Here is a 19,203-nt window from a genome sequence, read left to right on the forward strand (position 1 = left end):
ATACCCTTCCTGCCTAATTTAGCTTTGTCAATCCCTCTGTCCATGTCTCATTCACATGGTCTCCCCAAGTCCTGTGTGCATGTGCTTGTGGAAGGCGTGCTTTGTGTGTGTGTGTGTGTGTGTGTGTATGTGGGGTGGGGTGGGGACACACACACACACACACACACACAGACTGAACAGCAGAGTTGTTGTATCTGATTATCATCACCCTGTATCGGTTTCTGACTGAAGGATGCATATCAGATTACCATGCCCCTGAATCATATGCATACAAATCGATGTGAGTGTCAGATACAGCATGTGTTTTTAACCTGGGAATTGTATGTGTTTTGAAGTCTCAGGTGGCTCTCACAGAGCAGTTTGATTAGTTCCATACAGTTAAAGTCGGAATTTAACATACACCTTAGTCAAATACATTTAAACTCAGTTTTTCACAAATACTGACATTTAATCCTAGTGAAATGTCCCTGTCTTAGGTCAGTTAGGATCACCACTTTATTTTAAGAATGTGAAATGTCAGAATAATAGTAGGAGAATGATTCATTTCAGTTTTTATTTCTTTCATCACATTCCCAGTGGGTCAGAAGTTTACATACACTCAATTAGTATTTGGTAGCATTGCCTTTAAATTGTTTAACTCGGGTCAAACGTTTCAGGTAGCCTTCCACAACCTTTCAACACTAAGTTGGGTGAATTTTGGCCCATTCCTCCTGACAGAGTTGGTGTAACTGAGTCAGGTTTGTAGGCCTCCTTGCTCACACACGCTTTTTCAGTTCTGCCCACAAATTTACTATGGGCTTGAGGTCAGGGCTTTGTGATGGCCTCTCCAATACCTTGACTTTGTAGTCCTTAAGCCATTTTGCCACAACTTTGGAAGTCTGCTTGGGGTCATTGTCCATTTGGAAGACCCATTTGCGACCAAGCTTTAACTTCCTGCCTGATGTCTTGAGATATTGCTTCAATATATCCACATAATTTTCCTTCCTCATGAGGCCATCTATTTTGTGAAGTGCACCAGTCCCTCCTCCAGCAAAGCACCCCCACAACATGATGCTGCCAGCCCTGTGCTTCACGGTTGAGATGGTGTTTTTCGGCTTGCAAGCCTCCCCCTTTTTCCTCCAAACATAAAGATGGTCATTATGGCCAAGCAGTTCTATTTTTGTTTCATCAGACCAGAGGACATTTCTCCAAAAAGTACGATCTTTGTCCCCATGTGCAGTTGCAAACCGTAGTCTGGCTGTTTCATGGCGGTTTTGAAGCAGTGTCTTCTTCCTTGCTGATCTGCCTTTCTTGTTATGTCGATATAGGCCTCGTTTTACTGTGGATATAGATATGTTTGTACCTGTTTCCTGCAGCATCTTCACAAGTTCCTTTGCTGTTGTTCTAGGATTGATTTGCACTTTTCACACATACATTCATTTCTAGGAGACAGAACGTGTCTCCTTCCTGAGCGGTATGACGGCTGCATGGTCCCATGGTGTTTATACTTGCGTACTATTGTTTGTACAGAAGAACGTGGTACCTTCAGGCATTTGGAAATTGCTCCTTGTGGAGGTCTCCAATTTTTTTTCTGAAGTCCTGGCTGATTTCTTTTGATTTTTCCATGATGTCAAGCCAAGAGGCACTGATTTTGAAGGTAGGTCTTGAAATACATCCACAGGTACACCTCCAATTGACTCAAATGATGTCAATTAGCCTGTCAGAAGCTTCTAAAGCCATTACATAATTTTCTGGAATTTTCCAAGCTGTTTAAAGGCACAGTCAACTTAGTGTATGTAAAAGTCTGACCCACTGGAATTGTGATAAAGTGAAATAATCTGTCTGTTAACAATTTTTGGAAAAATTGCTTGTGTCATGCACAAAGTAGATGTTCTAACCAACTTGCCAAAACTATAGTTTGTTAACAAGAAATTTGTGGAGTGTTGAAATACACTTTGGTTGGGGTCATTAAAACTCGTGTGTAAACCTCTGACTTCAACTGTATGTAAGGTTTAACTGAGCCCTGAGGTAAGTTCAAAAATCTGTTACACTCGAACCATGCCATTAAAGTTTTTTCTTCATAGAGGACAATAGTTCAGGGACGGAAAAGGATTCAAAGAAATGCTACCATTTCACATTGAATAATAGAGAGGATAATAGTTTGGCCTCCACGACGCTGTGCTGATTTTAAAACTCATGGGCTCCTGATATGCAGATGGCTCATGGGAAAGATAATGTGCTCCAGACGCTATGAGAGCAGAGCGACGGTGGAAAGTTCCAGAGACGGTGCATGTTGATCTGCCAGCAGGGATGTGCATCACTGCAGAGTGTAGTAGTGTCTCCCTACCCACTGTCTCTATACCCTACCTGTCAGTCACTAAAACGAGCCTACTGTCTGTCTGCTCCCTCACAGCACGTCAAAGACATCATCCTCCAGTCCAACCCCCTCCTGGAGGCCTTCGGGAATGCCAAGACAGTGAGGAACAACAACTCCAGCAGATTTGTAAGGGTCCCACGTCTTTCCAAATCTCTCTTTTAAAAAAGAAAAATCTTCCCGAATGGGGATAACATCATCTGGTTGGCACTGTGTTTTGCCCTGGAATGATTTGAAGCTGCTTCACGGTAGTTTCTGGAACCAAAGCAAACACAAGGACGTCCAGTGCAAATAGAGAAAAGAAAAAAAGGAGATAGTGAATTTGTGTGCTCCTCTTTTTATAAGCTGTGTTACTGTCTTCTCCCGTCTCCTCTTGGCTGGGGCTGCTAGCCTCGTGTGGCCTGGTTTACCAGGGCTGTGGGGACACACTGTCCAGAAAGAGTGGGCACTCCACTGCTAGTAAATATGCACATAGAAAAAAAACATACTATACTTTAAAGACAGTTAGCTTGGAGAGAGGTTTTAAAGGCAGACTTTAGTGTCCTCTAAAGCCAGTTTACCCACTTATAGCATTCACAACAGAGCTTAGTGGTAAGTATTCTATTCAGGTTGACAGACAAGGCAGTATTGTCTCTGTTCTTAGTTTTCCTGGTTTAGTTTGGGGAAAGTAAATTAGGTTTGACTCATGGTCTGAGAAATGGTTAAGGAAGTCTCCCTGTATGAATAGTGTCTCAGTGCACTCTGGGGCTTCAGACTGGTTGGGAATGGGATAGACATTACAGAGGACAGACCTGTCTGGAGGAAAGAAGGAATGGGAGAGAGGGTTCAAGCCTTAGTACACACACACACCACTGGGCTGCAGGTGTGCACCCGAAGTACAACTCATGTGATGGTTGTTATTTCCTGCTCTGTGAAGTCTGGGTTTTAGCTTTAGCAAGGCCTTCGCTGATACTAAAGCGCCACACTCTCCTCCTTCAGGGGAAATACTTTGAGATCCAGTTCAGCTCCGGCGGCGAGCCAGATGGAGGGAAAATCTCCAACTTCCTGTTGGAGAAATCACGCGTCGTCATGAGGAATCCTGGAGAGAGGAGCTTCCATATATTCTATCAGGTGAGGGATTCCAGTAACATGGTGTGTTTTTATCATTTTCCTGTTTAATAATAGTGTTTATGCACATTTTAGAACTGGGGAAATGTGTACAGGAATTGGCTCAGTGTCCATGAGTGAAATTCAGCTTTCAGGACACTGACAGTAACAAGTACACTCCGTTAAAACTGGTGCACGAAATATAAGGAAGTCTCTAGATTTTGCTCGCCTGAAGTAGAGTATATTGTGATAAATTGCAGGCCACACTACTTGCCTAGAGAGTTTTTAGCTATACTTTTCGTGGCTGTTTATTTACCACCACAGACAGATGCTGGCATTAAGACCACAGTCAGTCAGCTGTATAAGGAAATAAGCAAACAGGAAACCACTCACCCAGAAGCAGTGCTCCTACTGGCCAGAGACTTTAATGCAGGGAAACATAAATCAGTTCTACCAAATTTCCATCAACATGTTAAATGTGCAACCAGGGGGGAAAAAATTCTAGATCACCTGTACTCTACACACAGAGACCCGTACAAAGCTCTCCCTCGCCCTCCATTTTGGTAAATCCGACCACAACTCTATCCTCCTGATTCCTACTTACAAGCAAAAAATGAAAGCAGGAAGCACCAGTGACTCGGTCTATAATGAAGCAGATGCTAAACTACAGGACTGTTTTGCTATCACAGACTGGAACATGATCTGGGATTCTTCCGATGGCATTGAGGAGCACACCACATCAGTCACTAGCTTTCTCAATAATTGCATCGAGGACGTCGTCTCCACAGTGACTGTACGTACATACCCCAACTAGAAGCCATGGATTACAGGCAACATTCGCACTGAGCAAAAGGGTAGAGCTACCGCTTTCAAGGTGCTGGACTCTAACCTGGTTCCTCTCTAGGTTTCTTCCTAGGTTTTGGCCTTTCTAGGGAGTTTTTCCTAGCCACCGTGCTTCTACACCTGCATTGCTTGCTGTTTGGGGTTTTAGGCTGGGTTTCTGTACAGCACTTTGAGATATCAGCTGATGTACGAAGGGCTATATAAATTAAATTTGATTTGATTTAACCCGGAAGCTTACAAGAAATCCTGCTATGCCCTGCGACGAACCATCAAACAGGCAAAGCGTCAATACAGGACTAAGATTGAATCATACTACACCAGCTCCGACGCTCGTCTTATGTGGCAGGGCTTGCAAACTATTACAGACTACAAAGGGAAGCGCAGCCGCGAGCTGCCCAGTGACACGAGCCTACCAGACGAGCTAAATCACTTCTATGCTGGCTTCGAAGCAAGCAACACTGAGGCATGCATGCGAGCATCAGCTGTTCTGGATGACTGTGATCACGCTCTCCGTAGCCCACGTGAGTAAGACCTTTTAAACAGATCAACATACACAAGGCTGCGGGGCCAGTCGGATTACCAGGATGTCTGCTCCAGGCATGTGCTGACCAACTGGCAGGTGTCTTCACATTTTCAACATGTCCCTGGTTGAGTCTGTAATACCAGCATGTTTCAAGCAGACCACCATAGCCCCTGTGCCCAAGAACACAAAGGCAACCTGCCTAAATGACTACAGACCCGTAGCACTCACGTCCGTAGCCATGAAGTGCTTTGAAAGGTTGGTAATGGCTCACATCAACACCATTATCCCAGAAAGCCTAGACCCACTCCAATTTGCATACTGCCCAAACAGATTATGCAATCTCTATTGCACTCCACACTGCCCTTTCCCACCTGGACAAAAGGAACACTTATGTGAGAATGCTATTCATTGACTACAGCTCAGCGTTCAACACCATAGTACCCTCAAAGCTCATCACTAAGCTAAGGATCCTGGGACTAAACACCTCCCTCTGCAACTGGATCCTGGACTTCCTGGCGGGCCGCCCCCAGGTGGTGAGGGTAGGTAGCAACACATCTGCCACGCTGATCCTCAACACTGGAGCTCCCCAGGGGTGCGTGCTCAGTCCCCTCCTGTACTCCCTGTTCACCCACGACTGCATGGCCAGGCATGACTCCAACAGCATCATTAAGTTTGCAGACGACACAACAGTGGAAGGCCTGATCACCGACAACGACGAGACAGCCTATTGGGAGGAATGTCGGAGACCTGGCCGGGAGGTGCCAGAATAACAACCTATCCCTCAACGTGACTAAGAGTAAGGAGATTATTGGTGACTACAGGAAAAGGAGGACCAAGCACGCCCCCCATTCTCATTGACGGGGCTGTAGTGGAGCAGGTTGAGAGCTTCAAGTCCCTTGGTGTCCGCATCAACAACAAACTAGAATGGTCCAAACAATTGTGAAGAGGGCATGACCAAGCCTATTCTCCCTCAGGAAACTAAAAAGATTTGGCATGGGTCCTGAGATCCCCAAATGGTTCTACAGCTGCAACATCGAGAGCATCGAAGCAAGCAACACTGAGGCAGGCATGAGAGCATCAGCTGGTTGCATCACTGCCTGGTACGGCAATTGCTCGGCCTCTGACCGCAAGGCACTACCAAGGGTAGTGCGTACGGCCCAGTACATCACTCGGGCTAAGCTGTCTGCCATCCAGGACCTATACACCAGACGGTGTCAGAGGAAGGCCCTAAAAATTGTCAAAGACCCCAGCCACCCCAGTCATAGACTCTCTACTACCGCATGGCAAGCGGTACCGGAGTGCCAAGTCTAGGACAAAAAGGATTCTCAACCGTTTTTACCCCCAAGCCATAAGATTCCTGAACAGGTCATCAAATTGCTACCCGGACTATTTGCATTGTGTGCCTCCCCCAACTCCTCTTTTTACGCTGCTGCTACTCTCTGTTTATCATATATGTATAGTCACACTACTTCAATTGGGCCGACTAACCAGTGCTCCCGCACATTGGCTAACCGGGCTATCTGCATTGTGTCCCACCCGCCAACCACTCTTTTACGCTACTGCTACTCTCTGTTCATCATATATGCATAGTCACTTTAACCATATCTACATGTACATACTACCTCAATCAGCCTGACTAACCGGTGTCTGTATGTAGCCTCGCTACTTCTACAGCCTCGCTACTCTATATAGCCTGTCTTTTTACTGTTGTTTTATTTCTTTACCTACCTATTGTTCACCTAATACCTTTTTTGCACTCTTGGTTAGAGCCTGTAAGTAAGCATTTCACTAAGTTATACACCTGTTGTATTCAGCGCACGTGACAAATACATTTGATTTGATGTGCTATTTGGCTCTGAAAGCTGGTCGAGTTGTTCTCACTGTGTACCACTTGAGGTCTCTGGAAGAGAGATGGTGGTCAAACTCCCATAATGCAACTTTTTGACACGTGAAAGGAGAATAAAGCATACAACTCTAAATTGGGTGTAAAACGTGTGGTGCTGATCACTTAATGAGCATTTGCGTATGGTGCTGCCTGTCTAAAATACTTCTGTCATGTAGAAATGTGAGGGAAGACGATGTGAGTTCACAGGTTGAAAGCTCCTGTTGACCTTTTGAGTCTAGAATTACTGTATACAGGTTCTTACTTGACAGAAGTATAATCATCTAACACTGTCTTCTGTTTGTGCAGTTGATAGAGGGAGCCACTGGAGAACAGAAGAGCAGCCTCGGAATCACAAGCCTGGATTACTACAATTACCTCAATCAGTCTGGATCCTACAAAGTGGATGACATCAACGACAAAAGTGATTTTCAGGAAACTGTGGTACGTTTTACTTGGTATCTTTCCATTGTTATTGTTCTTTCTCTCTCTCTGCCTTTCTCTTCTTCACGGCCTCTCTTCCATTCTCCTCCCTGTACTGCACCTGTTTTTATTTTACCAGTGAAACCACAACAGGAGTAATTAGAGGACATAGTTTAGGTACCACAGCAGTAAGTACAGTGTCTTGCAAAAGTATTCACCCCCCTTGGTGTTTTTCCTATTTTGTTCCATTACAACCTGTGATTTAAATGGATTTTTATTTGGATTTCATGTAATGGACATACACAAAATAGTCCAAATTGGTGAAGTGAAATGAAAAAAATAGCTTGTTTCTAAAAAAATGTTTAACTGAAAAGTTGTGCGTGCATATGTATTCACCTACTTTGCTATGAAGCCCCTAAATCAGATCTGGTGCAACCAATTGCCTTCAGAAGTCACATAATTAGTTAGATTGCACACAGGTTGACATTATTTAACTGTCACACGATCTGTCACATGATAGGTCACGTGATCTCAGTATATTTACACCTGGTCTGAAAGGCCCCAGAGTCTGCAACACCACTAAGCAAGGGGCACCACCAAACAAGCGGCACTATGAAGACCAAGGAGCTCTCCAAACAGGTCAGGGACAAAGTTGTGGAGAAGTACAGATCAAGGTTGGGTTATAAAAAATATCCAAAACTTTGAACATCCCACAGAGACCCATTTAAATCCATTATTAAAACATTTTAAGAATATGGAACCACAACACGTTTCGTGTTCGCTAAAAAGCACGTGGGAGACTCTCCAAACATATGGAAGAAGGTACTCTGGTCAGATGAGACTAAAATGTAGCTTTTTGGCCATCATGGGAAACTGCTATGTCTGGTGCAAACCCAACACATCTCATCATTCCGAGAATACTATTCCCACAGTGAAGCATGGTGGTGGCAGCATCATGCCGGGGGGGATGTTTTTCATCGGCAGCTGACTTGGAAACTGGTCAGAATTGAAGGAATGATGGATGGCGCTAAATACAGGGAAATTCTTGAGGGAAACCTGTTTCAGTCTTCCAGAGATTTGAGACTGGGACGGAGGTTCACCTTCCAGCAGGACAATGACCCTAAGCATACTGCTAAAGCAACAGTCGAGTGGTTTAAGGGGAAACATTTAAATGTCTTGTAATGGCCTAGTCAAAGCCCAGACCTCAATCCAATTGAGAATCTCTGGTATGACTTAAAGATTGCTGTATACCAGCGGAACCAATCCAACTTGATGAAGCTGGAGCAGTTTTGCCTTGAAGAATGGGCAAAAATCCCAGTGGCTAGATGTGCCAAGCTAATAGAGACTAACCCCAAGAGACTTGCAGCTGTAATTGCTGCAAAAGGTGGCTCTACAAAGTATTGACTTAGGGGGGGTGAATAGTTATGTATCTTCAAAGTGGTAGGCATGTTGTGTAAATCAAATGATACAACCCCCCCCCCCCCCACACAAAAAAAGTAATATATATTTTAATTCCAGGTTGTAGGGTAACAAAATAGGAGAAATGCCAAGGGGGGTGAATACTTTTGCAAGCCACTGTAAACCTGTTTTTCGACCCTGGGTTCATGCCTCCTGTTCTGTCTCTGTCCTCTACCAGCATGCCATGGAGGTGATTGGCATCTCAGGGGAGGACCGTGGCCTGGTGCTGCAGATCGTAGCCGGAGTCCTGCACCTTGGGAACATCAACTTCAGGGAAGCAGGGAACTACGCCGCTGTTGAGAGCGAGGAGTGTACGTACCAACCCTTGTAACTTTGTTTATGTAGAGGGATAGGTAGAGCTTGTTACTTGCACCAATCCAGTCCTTTCACATCTGAGGGGAGTCAACAGGGTGTGGGATGGGAGAAAGGGGTCAGACTGTCTCTCTCTCCAACCTGCAGACTGGCATGTCCCCCTGGCGTTCCTCTCCAGTGTCCTGGGCTGCCCTTTATGGGACGGGTTAGGAAGCACATTTCTCAGCATGCTGCACTGACTGTTTTCACTCCCCAAAGCTTCATTGTGTTAATGCAGGGCTGAAGCCAAGATCCAGGCCACGCTGAATTACCAGAGAAAATAAAAAAACTTTTTCAATGTCTGAGCACATAACATCACAGACTAAAATTACTCAGAGAAATGCAGCCTTTTCCTGCCCCACTCCTACTCTCCCCCCCGCCCCTCTCTTCCCCTTCCTCCCTCCTTCCCTCCCTTCTTCTCTACTTCCTTGCCCGCCTCACAGCCACCCATCCAGGCTGAATTATGCAATATAGCACCTCTGGTTAGCCAGGGTACAAAGCGTTGTTGTGTAGAGTCTCTGCATTTTCTCTCCCCCCTATCTCACTTCCTGTCTGACTGCAATGTGTTTCACATATCAAGAACCCTGGTGCTCCATATAAAACCACACCAACACAAGTCGACATAAACATCTGCTCACGCTCAGCCAAACAAATCCCTGCCTCAGATCCACTAGAAAAAACACTCCCTTGTACTGTACATATAAACCTATTACCATCCATCAGACTGGTATGGATCATTCTTTTGGGTATAGATGAACTGGCTGCTCGTCATTGATACTATCTATATCCTCTTTGAGGGAGAGGGCTACAGTAGGAGATGCAGCATGGTCCTGAGGATAGACTTGGCCTGTGCTGTGGTATGGAGTACAGTCGGTCACACCCTCATTTCCCAAACGGGGGCTATTTGATCCATCTGATGCATTCTCAGACACCGTCAGACCCAGAGACTGAGAGCAGTTTCCTTCTGGGGGAAGTGACTCAGTGTAATGAGGCAGGGAGGGGCTCTCAGGAGAGTCCTAATGGCCCTCCACATGCTCAGGCCTCTGCTAGGAGAACCCAGTTGTTGTGGCTATGGCAGGGAGGAGTGCGCAATGAGTCATCACCAGACTTGATTGTATTCCGTTTTGTTGTTGAACCCTTTGTTTCATTGTATCCAACATATTCAGAATGTACTGGTGTTTTGTCTCATGAGGGTGTGTGCCACACATCTGTAGAATGTCTCTTTTCTTCATTCTCTCTCATCTCTCTCTCTACAGTCCTGGCCTTCCCTGCGTTTCTGCTGGGGATTGACCAGAAGCGGCTGAAGGAGAAGTTGACCAGCAGGAAGATGGACAGCAAGTGGGGCAGTTCTATGGAGTCCATCGATGTGACACTGAATGTGGAGCAGGCGTGTTACACACGGGACGCCCTGTCCAAGGCCCTGCACTCACGTGTTTTTGACTTCCTAGTAGAGGTATGAATGGACACTCCTTGACCTGTTGACCTTTAGAATAATACCCGGTCCTCTCCCATCTTAAATGGCCAAATGTAACAAAGCATTTTTTTTCTGTTTCAGTCCATCAACAAAGCCATCGTGAAGGTTCATCAAGAGTTTAATATTGGTGTGTTGGATATCTATGGATTTGAAATATTCCAAGTAAGTTTTCTGTAGATTTGCCCTTTTATGTTATGATTTACATATGGAAATCTTAGCATAAGGTGATACATGGTCACTACATCTCAATAATCATAGTAAAGTTTGGGTAGTTAAACAGCTTAAAGACACAGGATCAGACCGATTTTGTAAAGTGTCCGGATTATGTCCCATCTCTTGATTGGGACAGCATTCTTTAATGGACTTTTCTAATCGGATTAGCTGTTTGTTTAGGTTGCATTATTGGGGGTCTCACAGATGCCCCCTGAAAAGGACTGGCCTTGATTAAATAATGAAACGGGACAGCTTCAGTGTCGTAGCGTGGCGACAGCCTCAAACCATGATGTACCTGTCCTATGATAACTAACATGAGCTAATGTTAAGCTGTATGTTTAGATAGCATACAACTGTTATCTAAACATTGGTTGGGTCCCATCCACAGTCCTTATGTTAATACACAGGCCTATTACTAACAAAGCACAGAGAAAATAAACCTCAGTGCTCAGAGGGCCTGAGAAGGGAAATATCGTGTTTCTTTAGATAAAACATTAGTCTCAGGTCCCAGGTCTATTGTGGTGTAAAGTACTGTGTAGATGTTTTCCTCCAGCCACTCCAGGCTGACTGGTAGATAACCTCACCTCATAAACATGGCCCATTCAGGAAGCCCAGAGGAGTTCCCCAGCTCTCTGTGTCCGTACGGATGACTTCACTCTCACAGCCTCTCTGGTTTATCACTAATGCATCATCTCTTTCTGTGTAGAAAAATGGCTTTGAGCAGTTCTGCATCAACTTTGTGAATGAGAAACTGCAACAGATCTTCATTGAGCTCACGCTTAAAGCTGAGCAGGTAATGTTTTGGGCTTTTCACTCATTGTTCTTACACCAGCAGAAGTTACTTGTCTCATGTTTAAGTAGAGAATCATCGTCAGACCAATCACTACCCCCCCCCCCCCCCCCCCTCTCTCTCTCTAGGAGGAGTATATACAAGAAGGCATCCGGTGGACTCCTATCGAATACTTTAACAACAAGATTGTCTGCGATCTCATTGAGAGCAAACTGGTAAGCAGAGTCCCCAGTGCCCACTTAATTTCATGCACACCTTGAAGTCACATATAAATGGGATAACAGGAAACAGTTGTGAAACTGCTTTAGATAGTTCTGTAGTTTGTTATGCCTGCCGTCAAAATGCTCCACATAAGAGCAAACACTCTGCCAATTGAGTTACAGTAGGGCCACTGAAGCCTCCCCACTCTTCCCATGACCGGCAGTCTAACATCCTCAAACGTGCCGACATGCCTCTTAATTTGATTTATCCATCCCGCTGAGAGGCTTAATCCATGAAATCCACAAAAAGGGCGACCCTTAAACAAGCTGAGATCTGAGGCAGCCAAGCAGGGAGTCTGTGTCCAGTCTCTGACTCCTCTGTTTTAGACCAGGCCCAGTTGGCTACATCTGTGACTGTGGTAACTTCACCACAGCTGCATTTACACTAGTGACAAAAAACCTGTGTTCTCTGTTTGTGACTTTGCCACAACTAAAGAGCCAGAGACACTGCAATGACTGTTACCAGTGAAGGCCACTGGCCGCCGTGTCCATGGACACCGTGTGGAGCCAGATAGGGCAGCAGTGTTGTGATGACATCATTCAGTGTGGGTGTGTGATGTTCTGGGAAGCAAGGCAGTAGCTAATTGTGAATTGGCTCTGCTGTTATGCTTTGAGCTGCTGGAGTACACAATGAATACTGTAACCCATGTTTATCACTTTAGTCTATCCCTGACATTGATGTATTTATGTGGAATTCAGAAAGAGTGTCTAGTGTGTGAAGAAAGTTGGCATTGTCAGTTATAATCAAGATGGTCATGGGGGATATGTTAATGTTTTAGATCTGTGGTGGCTGAGGTTATTCTCTGTGCTCATCTCTTTGGTTCTCCTCCCAGAACCCCCCTGGCATCATGAGTATCCTGGATGACGTGTGTGCCACCATGCACGCGGTGGGCGAGGGGGCAGACCAGACCATGCTGCAGAAGCTGAGGGTGGCCATCAACTCCCATGAACACTTCAACAGCTGGAACCAAGGCTTCATCATCCACCACTACGCTGGCAAGGTCTGCAACACTGCAGTATACCGTTTCTCCTCTCCTCTCCTTATTCCCCTCTCCTCTCGTCTCTCCCCCTATCTTTCTTTCATTCTGTCTTTCATATTGTTGTGCTCTTTCTTCTTCTCATGTCGTCTCTTTCTCTTCTTCCAGTCCTTTTCTCACTCTTTTTCCATTTCTCTCACCCTTTCATTCTCTTGGTCTGTGCTGTTTGCTTAAAATGTGTTTGGGTCTCAGTCTGGTACACTCTGCATGCCACAAGTCCTAATTAACCATGTCATAATGGCTTGGAGGGGTCCTGGTCCTAAGTCATCATGGCTTCTTACATTCCTACAGTACCACCCCAGACTATAGTGGCTATACCAATGATCTATACACACTCTATGTATATGAAGCTGGAGTTGGGAAGCAAGCTTAAAAATGTAACATTGGTGGTCTTGCAGAGAACCTGTCATCAATCGATTCTCTTTTGTCAATGAATTTTTTGTTGTTGCTCTTAACATTCTCTGTTAATTTTGATAGTACCGTCAGCTCAGTCCAGGTGCCCTAACTGCTGTCTGAATGGGTTAACTGTGTGCTGTGATCGTCACTAACCCTCTAACATCTCTCCCCCAGGTGTCCTACGACGCAGAGGGCTTCTGTGAGAGGAACCGCGACGTCCTCTTCAGTGACCTCATCGAGTTGATGCAAAGCAGCGAAATGTAAGTCACTCATCACTTATGCGAGCATTAGAGAGCATATGCAGCTAGCTGTTCTTTCTGAGACCGGGCCGAGTATTTTGTTTAAGTCCACAAAGAGACTTCTATTATGATCTATATGAATGGATGCATCTGAAGGAGACTTGCAGATGACTAGTGCAGCTGGAAAAGGCAGATCAATAGGCATGTGCAGGGCTGGAGGTGCTCTCCCCTCTCTTGGGGGTTTGCTCAGGACTTCTAAGGTCTGGCGAGTGTCTCACTGTCTCCCTAGGGAGCTACATTGAGGAGTAGACTCCCCTGACCGTCTTGTGCGTTCCTGGGCCTCCTTTAAGCCGCCAGTGGCCATCTGTACAAACAGCCCCCACAGCCTCTAAAGCCCTTTTGTGTGTAGCCTGCAGGGGGGCCTGCAGGGTGGGCATGCCAAGACCCCCAAACCCCATTCAGACCCCAAAACTCCAACCCCCCCCCCCCCCCCCCCCCCCCCACACACACACACACACACACACTTATAGACACACAGACACAAATGTGTGGAGGGAAAGGAGCCTCATTCCTTAGCGCAGCAGGTCTGCTCAGAGAAGAAAGAAAATATCATTATAGTCAGCTGGACATTGTTAGTGTGCTGCTGGTCCATCTGCACACACAAAGCCCACTGATCCTCCCTTATGTCCACATGGCCTTGATTAAAAAGTTTAAGACCAGACAAATACTCATGCAGGGAAAGATGGTAGCTCTCATGCGTAAACGTTTGCACATTTTGTGTCCTGACAGTCCTTGTATTTGTTTTACGTGACTAATATGTTTGTCAACAACAAATAAATAATTCCTTAAGCAGTAGATTTCTTGAACTTGAACCTTGTTAGTTATTATTTACAACAGGTTTATTTGAGGACTGCAAAATTAGCACTTTGAGCACTTCAAGTGATAAACAGAAAGGTTGAGATCAGAACTATTGAGAGGTTCTGGAATCCCAGCAGCTATGTGCTACATTCTGACCAGCACACATCCATTATGGGTTTAGAGACCATGTTGTGAGTGAGGACATTCTGACTAGCATGATTACAAGGAATGAGTATGAAGAAAATACCATATTTGCTGGTATAACTTTCTAGTCACAGTGCAATAAAAATGCACATTTCGAGGAAGTGAAAGTCAGTTTGGCAGGAGAGCAGCTAAAAACCAGTTATTCAAACTTCAGCTCAGTTCCCTGAAGCTAAACAACAATGTGAGCTGAGCCACTGGCAGCCAGCGCAGAGATTCCACAGACCTGAGTTTGCTGCTTCTAAGAAAACTAAAGTGGAAAAAAGTCTTAGCCTGGTCTTCTATATACGTTGCCAATGTTGTCTATCAGTCCTTATTACACCCTGGTTCTCCTCTACAGAGCTTTCATCAGGGCCCTGTTTCCAGATAACCTCAACGCCGAAAAGAAAGGCAGGCCAACAACAGCGGGCAGTAAAATTAAGGTGTGTTGAGCTGCTGTGAGACGTGTGTTTGTACACCGTACATCAGTGACATGGGTGTATCTATGGGCCACGCAGCTACCTGACCTTATCACTCTCTGTCAGGTGCAAATCCAGAGCCTGCAGATGAAAAGCAAATTCACTCCAGTGTTGTTTTAGCGTTGATCTCTGTGTTCCAGTGATGACATGTTCTCTCTCTAACACCATCAGTATCTCTTAAGCACAAAGATACCACCTTGTAATCAGTCGCGTCAGTGCTGTGTCCCTGAACACTACAGCTTGGAGTACAAACAGTGATTCAGCAACAACATGTAGATACATTTTATATGTTTTAAACACAAACTATTCTTCATCCTCTCCCTCCTCCTCTTCTTCCTCCTACTTCTCCGTTCAGAAACAAGCGAATGACCTGGTCCAGACGCTGATGAAGTGCACCCCTCACTACATCCGATGCATCAAACCCAATGAGACCAAGAAGCCCAAGGACTGGGAGGAGAGCCGGTGAGTGTCTGAACACTGAAATGTCAGGGAACTGCAAAACACACATGTCTTTGAGATGTGTGTGAAAGTGTCAAACTAAACCGGTTTTTATTACATAATTTACAGTCCGTTCTGGAGATTGTCAATTGATATTGAGCAGGATATCACATTACTCAACTCAATGTTGTTAGGTCTGCTTGTTGAATCACTCACTGGTATTGTATTTCCCTGTTCGGGCCTCTTTAAAAGACTGGGTGATGGAGGAAGTCTCTGAGACACTCCAACTCCCTCAGTTTTTCCTTCCCGCTCTTCCTTCCCTGGCTGGGTACAAGATGTACTGATGCAGGGTGCTGTGTTGTTGAGGCCTAATGGTCTTCCTGTTGTGAGCAGCAGTGAGCTGGGCTCAGGCTCAGGTCGGACTGCCTAATTAGCACCAGAACTGCTGTTTTCACAGGAAGCCTGGGTGCATTCTTTAGTTCCTTACAGTATCCTTAGTGTTGGAACATATCAATTATGTTATAGCCCCACCATGAGGTTCAACATAAATCTAAATAGATAAAATAGAATTTATCTTAGAAATGGAGGTAGGTAGATGCTAACAGATGAACGTCTTTACTGCTATATATTTGTGGTGAAGGGTTGGTTGAAGCATCTGACCAACCTCCTTCATACATCCCATGACCCTGTATTCCCCTCTCTCTTCTTTCTTCAGGGTAAAGCACCAAGTGGAGTACCTGGGCCTGAAGGAGAACATCAGGGTGAGGCGTGCTGGCTATGCCTACCGCAGAGTCTTCAGGAAGTTCCTCAACAGGTAAGGCCCTTCCTTCTGGGGGAGAGTGGCATAACGGAATGAATGAATTCTACACTTTCAGTGTATATCAAATCAAATTGTATTGGTCATATACATGTGTTTAGCAGATGTTATTGCGAGTGTAGCGAAATGCTTGTGCTTCTAGTTTCGACAGTGCAGCAATATCTAGCAAGTAATATCTAACAATTTCATAACATATACCCAATACACACAAATCTAAGAAAAGGAATGGAACTAAGAATATATAAACTCAAAAAAATAAGGAACGTCCCTTTTTCAGGACCCTGTCTTTCAAAGATTATTTGTAAAAATCCAAATAACTTCACAGATCTTCATTGTAAAGGGTTTAAACACTGTTTCCCATGCTTGTTCAATGAACCATAAACAATTAATGAACATGCACCTGTGGAACGGTCGTTAAGACACTAACAGCTTACAGATGGTAGGCAATTAAGGTCACAGTAATGAAAACTTAGGACACTAAAGAGGCCTTTCTACTGACTCTGAAAAACACCAAAAGAAAGATGCCCAAGGTCCCTGCTCATCTGCGTGAACGTGCCTTAGGCATGCTGCAAGGAGGCATGAGGACTGCAGATGTACTGTGAGACGCCTAAGACGGCACTACAGGGAGACAGGATGGACAGCTGATTGTCCACAGTGGCAGACCACATGTAACAACACCTGCACAGGATCGGTACATCTGAACATCACACCTGCAGGACAGGTACAGGATGGCAACAACAACTGCCCGAGTTACACCAGGAACGCACAATCCCTCCATCAGTGCTCAGACTGTCTGCAATAGGCTGAGAGAGGCTGGACTGAGGGCTTGTTGACCTGTTGTAAGGCAGGTCCTCACCAGAAATCACTGGCAACAACGTCGCCTATGGGCACAAACCCCCTGTCGATGGACCAGACAGGACTGTCAAAAAGTGCTCTTCACTGACGAGTTGCAGTTTTGTCTCACCAGGGGTGATGGTCGGATTCGTGTTTATTGTCGAAGGAATGAGCGTTACACCGAGGCCTGTACTCTGAAGAGGTATCGAGGTGGAGGGTACGTCCTGGTCTGGGGCGGTGTGTCACAGCATCATCGGACTGAGCTTGTTGTCATTGCAGGCAATCTCAACGCTGTGCGTTACAGGGAAGACATCCTCCTCCCTCATGTGGTACCCTTCCTGCTTGACAATGCCACTGCTCGTTCTGTGTGTGATTTTCTGCAAGACAGGAATGTCAGTGTTCTGCCATGGCCAGCGAAGAGCCCGGATCTCACATCTGGGACCTGTTGGATCAGAGAGTGAAGGCTAGGGAGGAGGAGATGCACTGCAGTACATAATGCAGCTGGTGGCAACACCAGATACTGACTGTAACTTTTGATTTTGACACCCCCTTTGTTCAGGGACACATTATTCAATTTCTGTCTGTGGAACTTGTTCAGTTTGTCTCAGTTGTTGAATCTTATGTTCATGCAAATATTATACAAATACAGTTGACAGCGAGAGGACGTTTATTTTTCTGCTGAGTTTATATGTACAGTTGAAGTCGGGAGTTTACATACATTTAGGTTGGAGTCATTTAAAACGAGTTTTTCAACCACTCCACAAATTTCTTGTTAACAAACTATAGTTTTGGCAAGTCGGTTAGGATATCTACTTTGTGCATGATGCAAGTAATTTTTCTAACAATTGTTTACAGACAGATTATTTCACTTATAATTCACTATCACAATTCCAGTGGGTCAGAAGTATACATACACGAAGTTGACTGTGCCTTTTTAAACAGCTTGGAAAATTCCAGAAAATGTCATGGCTTTCGAAGCTAATAGGCTAATTGACATAATTTGAGTCAATTGGAGGTGTACCTGTGGATGTATTTCAAGGCCTACCTTCAAACTCAGTACCTCTTTGTTTGACATCATGGGAAAATCAAAAGAAATCAGCCAAGACCTCAGAAAAAAATTTGTAGATCTCCACAAGTCTGGTTCATCCTTGAGAGCCATTTCCAAATGCCTGAAGGTACCATGTTCATCTGTACAAACAATAGTACGCAAATATAAACACCAGGGGACCACGCAGCCGTCATACCGCTCAGGAAGAAGACGCATTCTGTCTCCTTGTGATGAACATACTGAAAAGTGCAAATCAATCCCAGAACAACAGCAAAGGACCTTGTGAAGATGCTGGAGGAAACGGGTACAAAAGTATCTATATCCACAGTAAAACGAGTCCTATATCGACATAACCTGAAAGGCCGCTCAGCAACGAAGAAGCCACTGCTTCAGAACCGCAATAAAAAAGCCAGACTACGGTTTGCAACTGCACACGGGGACAAAGATCATACTTTTTGTCCTCTGGTCTGATGAAACAAAAAAAGAACTGTTTGACCATAATACCAAAGTTATGTTTGGTGGAAAAAGGGGGAGGCTTGCAAGCCGAAGTACACCATCCCAACTGTGAACCACAAGGGTGGCAACATCATGTTGTGGGGGTGCTTTGCTGCAGGAGGGACTGGTGCACTTCACAAAATAGATGGCCTCATGAGGAAGGGAAATGATGTGGATATATTGAAGCAACATCTCAAGACATCAGGCAGGAAGTTAAAGCTTGGTCGCAAATGGGTCTTCCAAATGGACAATGACCCCAAGCATACTTTGTGACAAAATGGCTTAAGGAGAACAAAGTCAAGATATTGGAGTAGCCATCACAAATCCCTGACCTCAATCCTATAGTACATTTGTGGGCAGAACTGAAAAAGCATGTGCGAGCAAGGCCTACGAACCTGACTCAGTTACACCAGCTCTGTCAGGAGGAATTGTCTGACCCACTGGGAATGTAATGAAAGAAATAAAGATGAAATAAATCATTCTCTCTACTATTATTCTGACATTTCACATTCTTAAAATAAAGTGGTGATCCTAACTGACCTAAGACGGGGAATTTTTACTATGATTAAATGTCAGGGATTGTGAAGAACTGAGTTGAAATGTATTTTTCTAAGGTGTATGTAAACTTCTGACTTGAACTGTATGAGTCTCTTTCGTGTGACACGATCTTCCCTGCCCTCCCAGAATAAGAACAGCGGTTGGTTTTTGTATGCCCCTATCCCAGTC

The 19,203-nt window shown here is 45.0% G+C and overlaps 1 protein-coding gene across 2 annotated transcripts in view; it reads left to right on the top strand.

Annotated features, from left to right (window-relative positions):
* myo1ea (myosin IEa) overlaps positions 1-19,203 on the top strand; it is a 57,878-nt gene that overhangs the window by 27,899 nt on the left and 10,776 nt on the right. For both annotated transcript variants that reach the window (XM_031830925.1, XM_031830926.1), the window contains exons 6-18: positions 2,393-2,482; positions 3,332-3,463; positions 6,997-7,131; positions 8,747-8,879; positions 10,176-10,372; positions 10,475-10,555; positions 11,313-11,399; positions 11,525-11,611; positions 12,490-12,657; positions 13,264-13,349; positions 14,728-14,809; positions 15,201-15,307; positions 15,999-16,097. In XM_031830925.1, coding sequence (XP_031686785.1) covers positions 2,393-2,482; positions 3,332-3,463; positions 6,997-7,131; positions 8,747-8,879; positions 10,176-10,372; positions 10,475-10,555; positions 11,313-11,399; positions 11,525-11,611; positions 12,490-12,657; positions 13,264-13,349; positions 14,728-14,809; positions 15,201-15,307; positions 15,999-16,097 — 1,484 coding nt within the window. The remainder of the gene's footprint in view (positions 1-2,392; positions 2,483-3,331; positions 3,464-6,996; positions 7,132-8,746; positions 8,880-10,175; positions 10,373-10,474; positions 10,556-11,312; positions 11,400-11,524; positions 11,612-12,489; positions 12,658-13,263; positions 13,350-14,727; positions 14,810-15,200; positions 15,308-15,998; positions 16,098-19,203) is intronic.

This window comes from Oncorhynchus kisutch, linkage group LG8 (assembly GCF_002021735.2).
Source record: "Oncorhynchus kisutch isolate 150728-3 linkage group LG8, Okis_V2, whole genome shotgun sequence".
Taxonomy (NCBI): domain Eukaryota; kingdom Metazoa; phylum Chordata; class Actinopteri; order Salmoniformes; family Salmonidae; genus Oncorhynchus; species Oncorhynchus kisutch.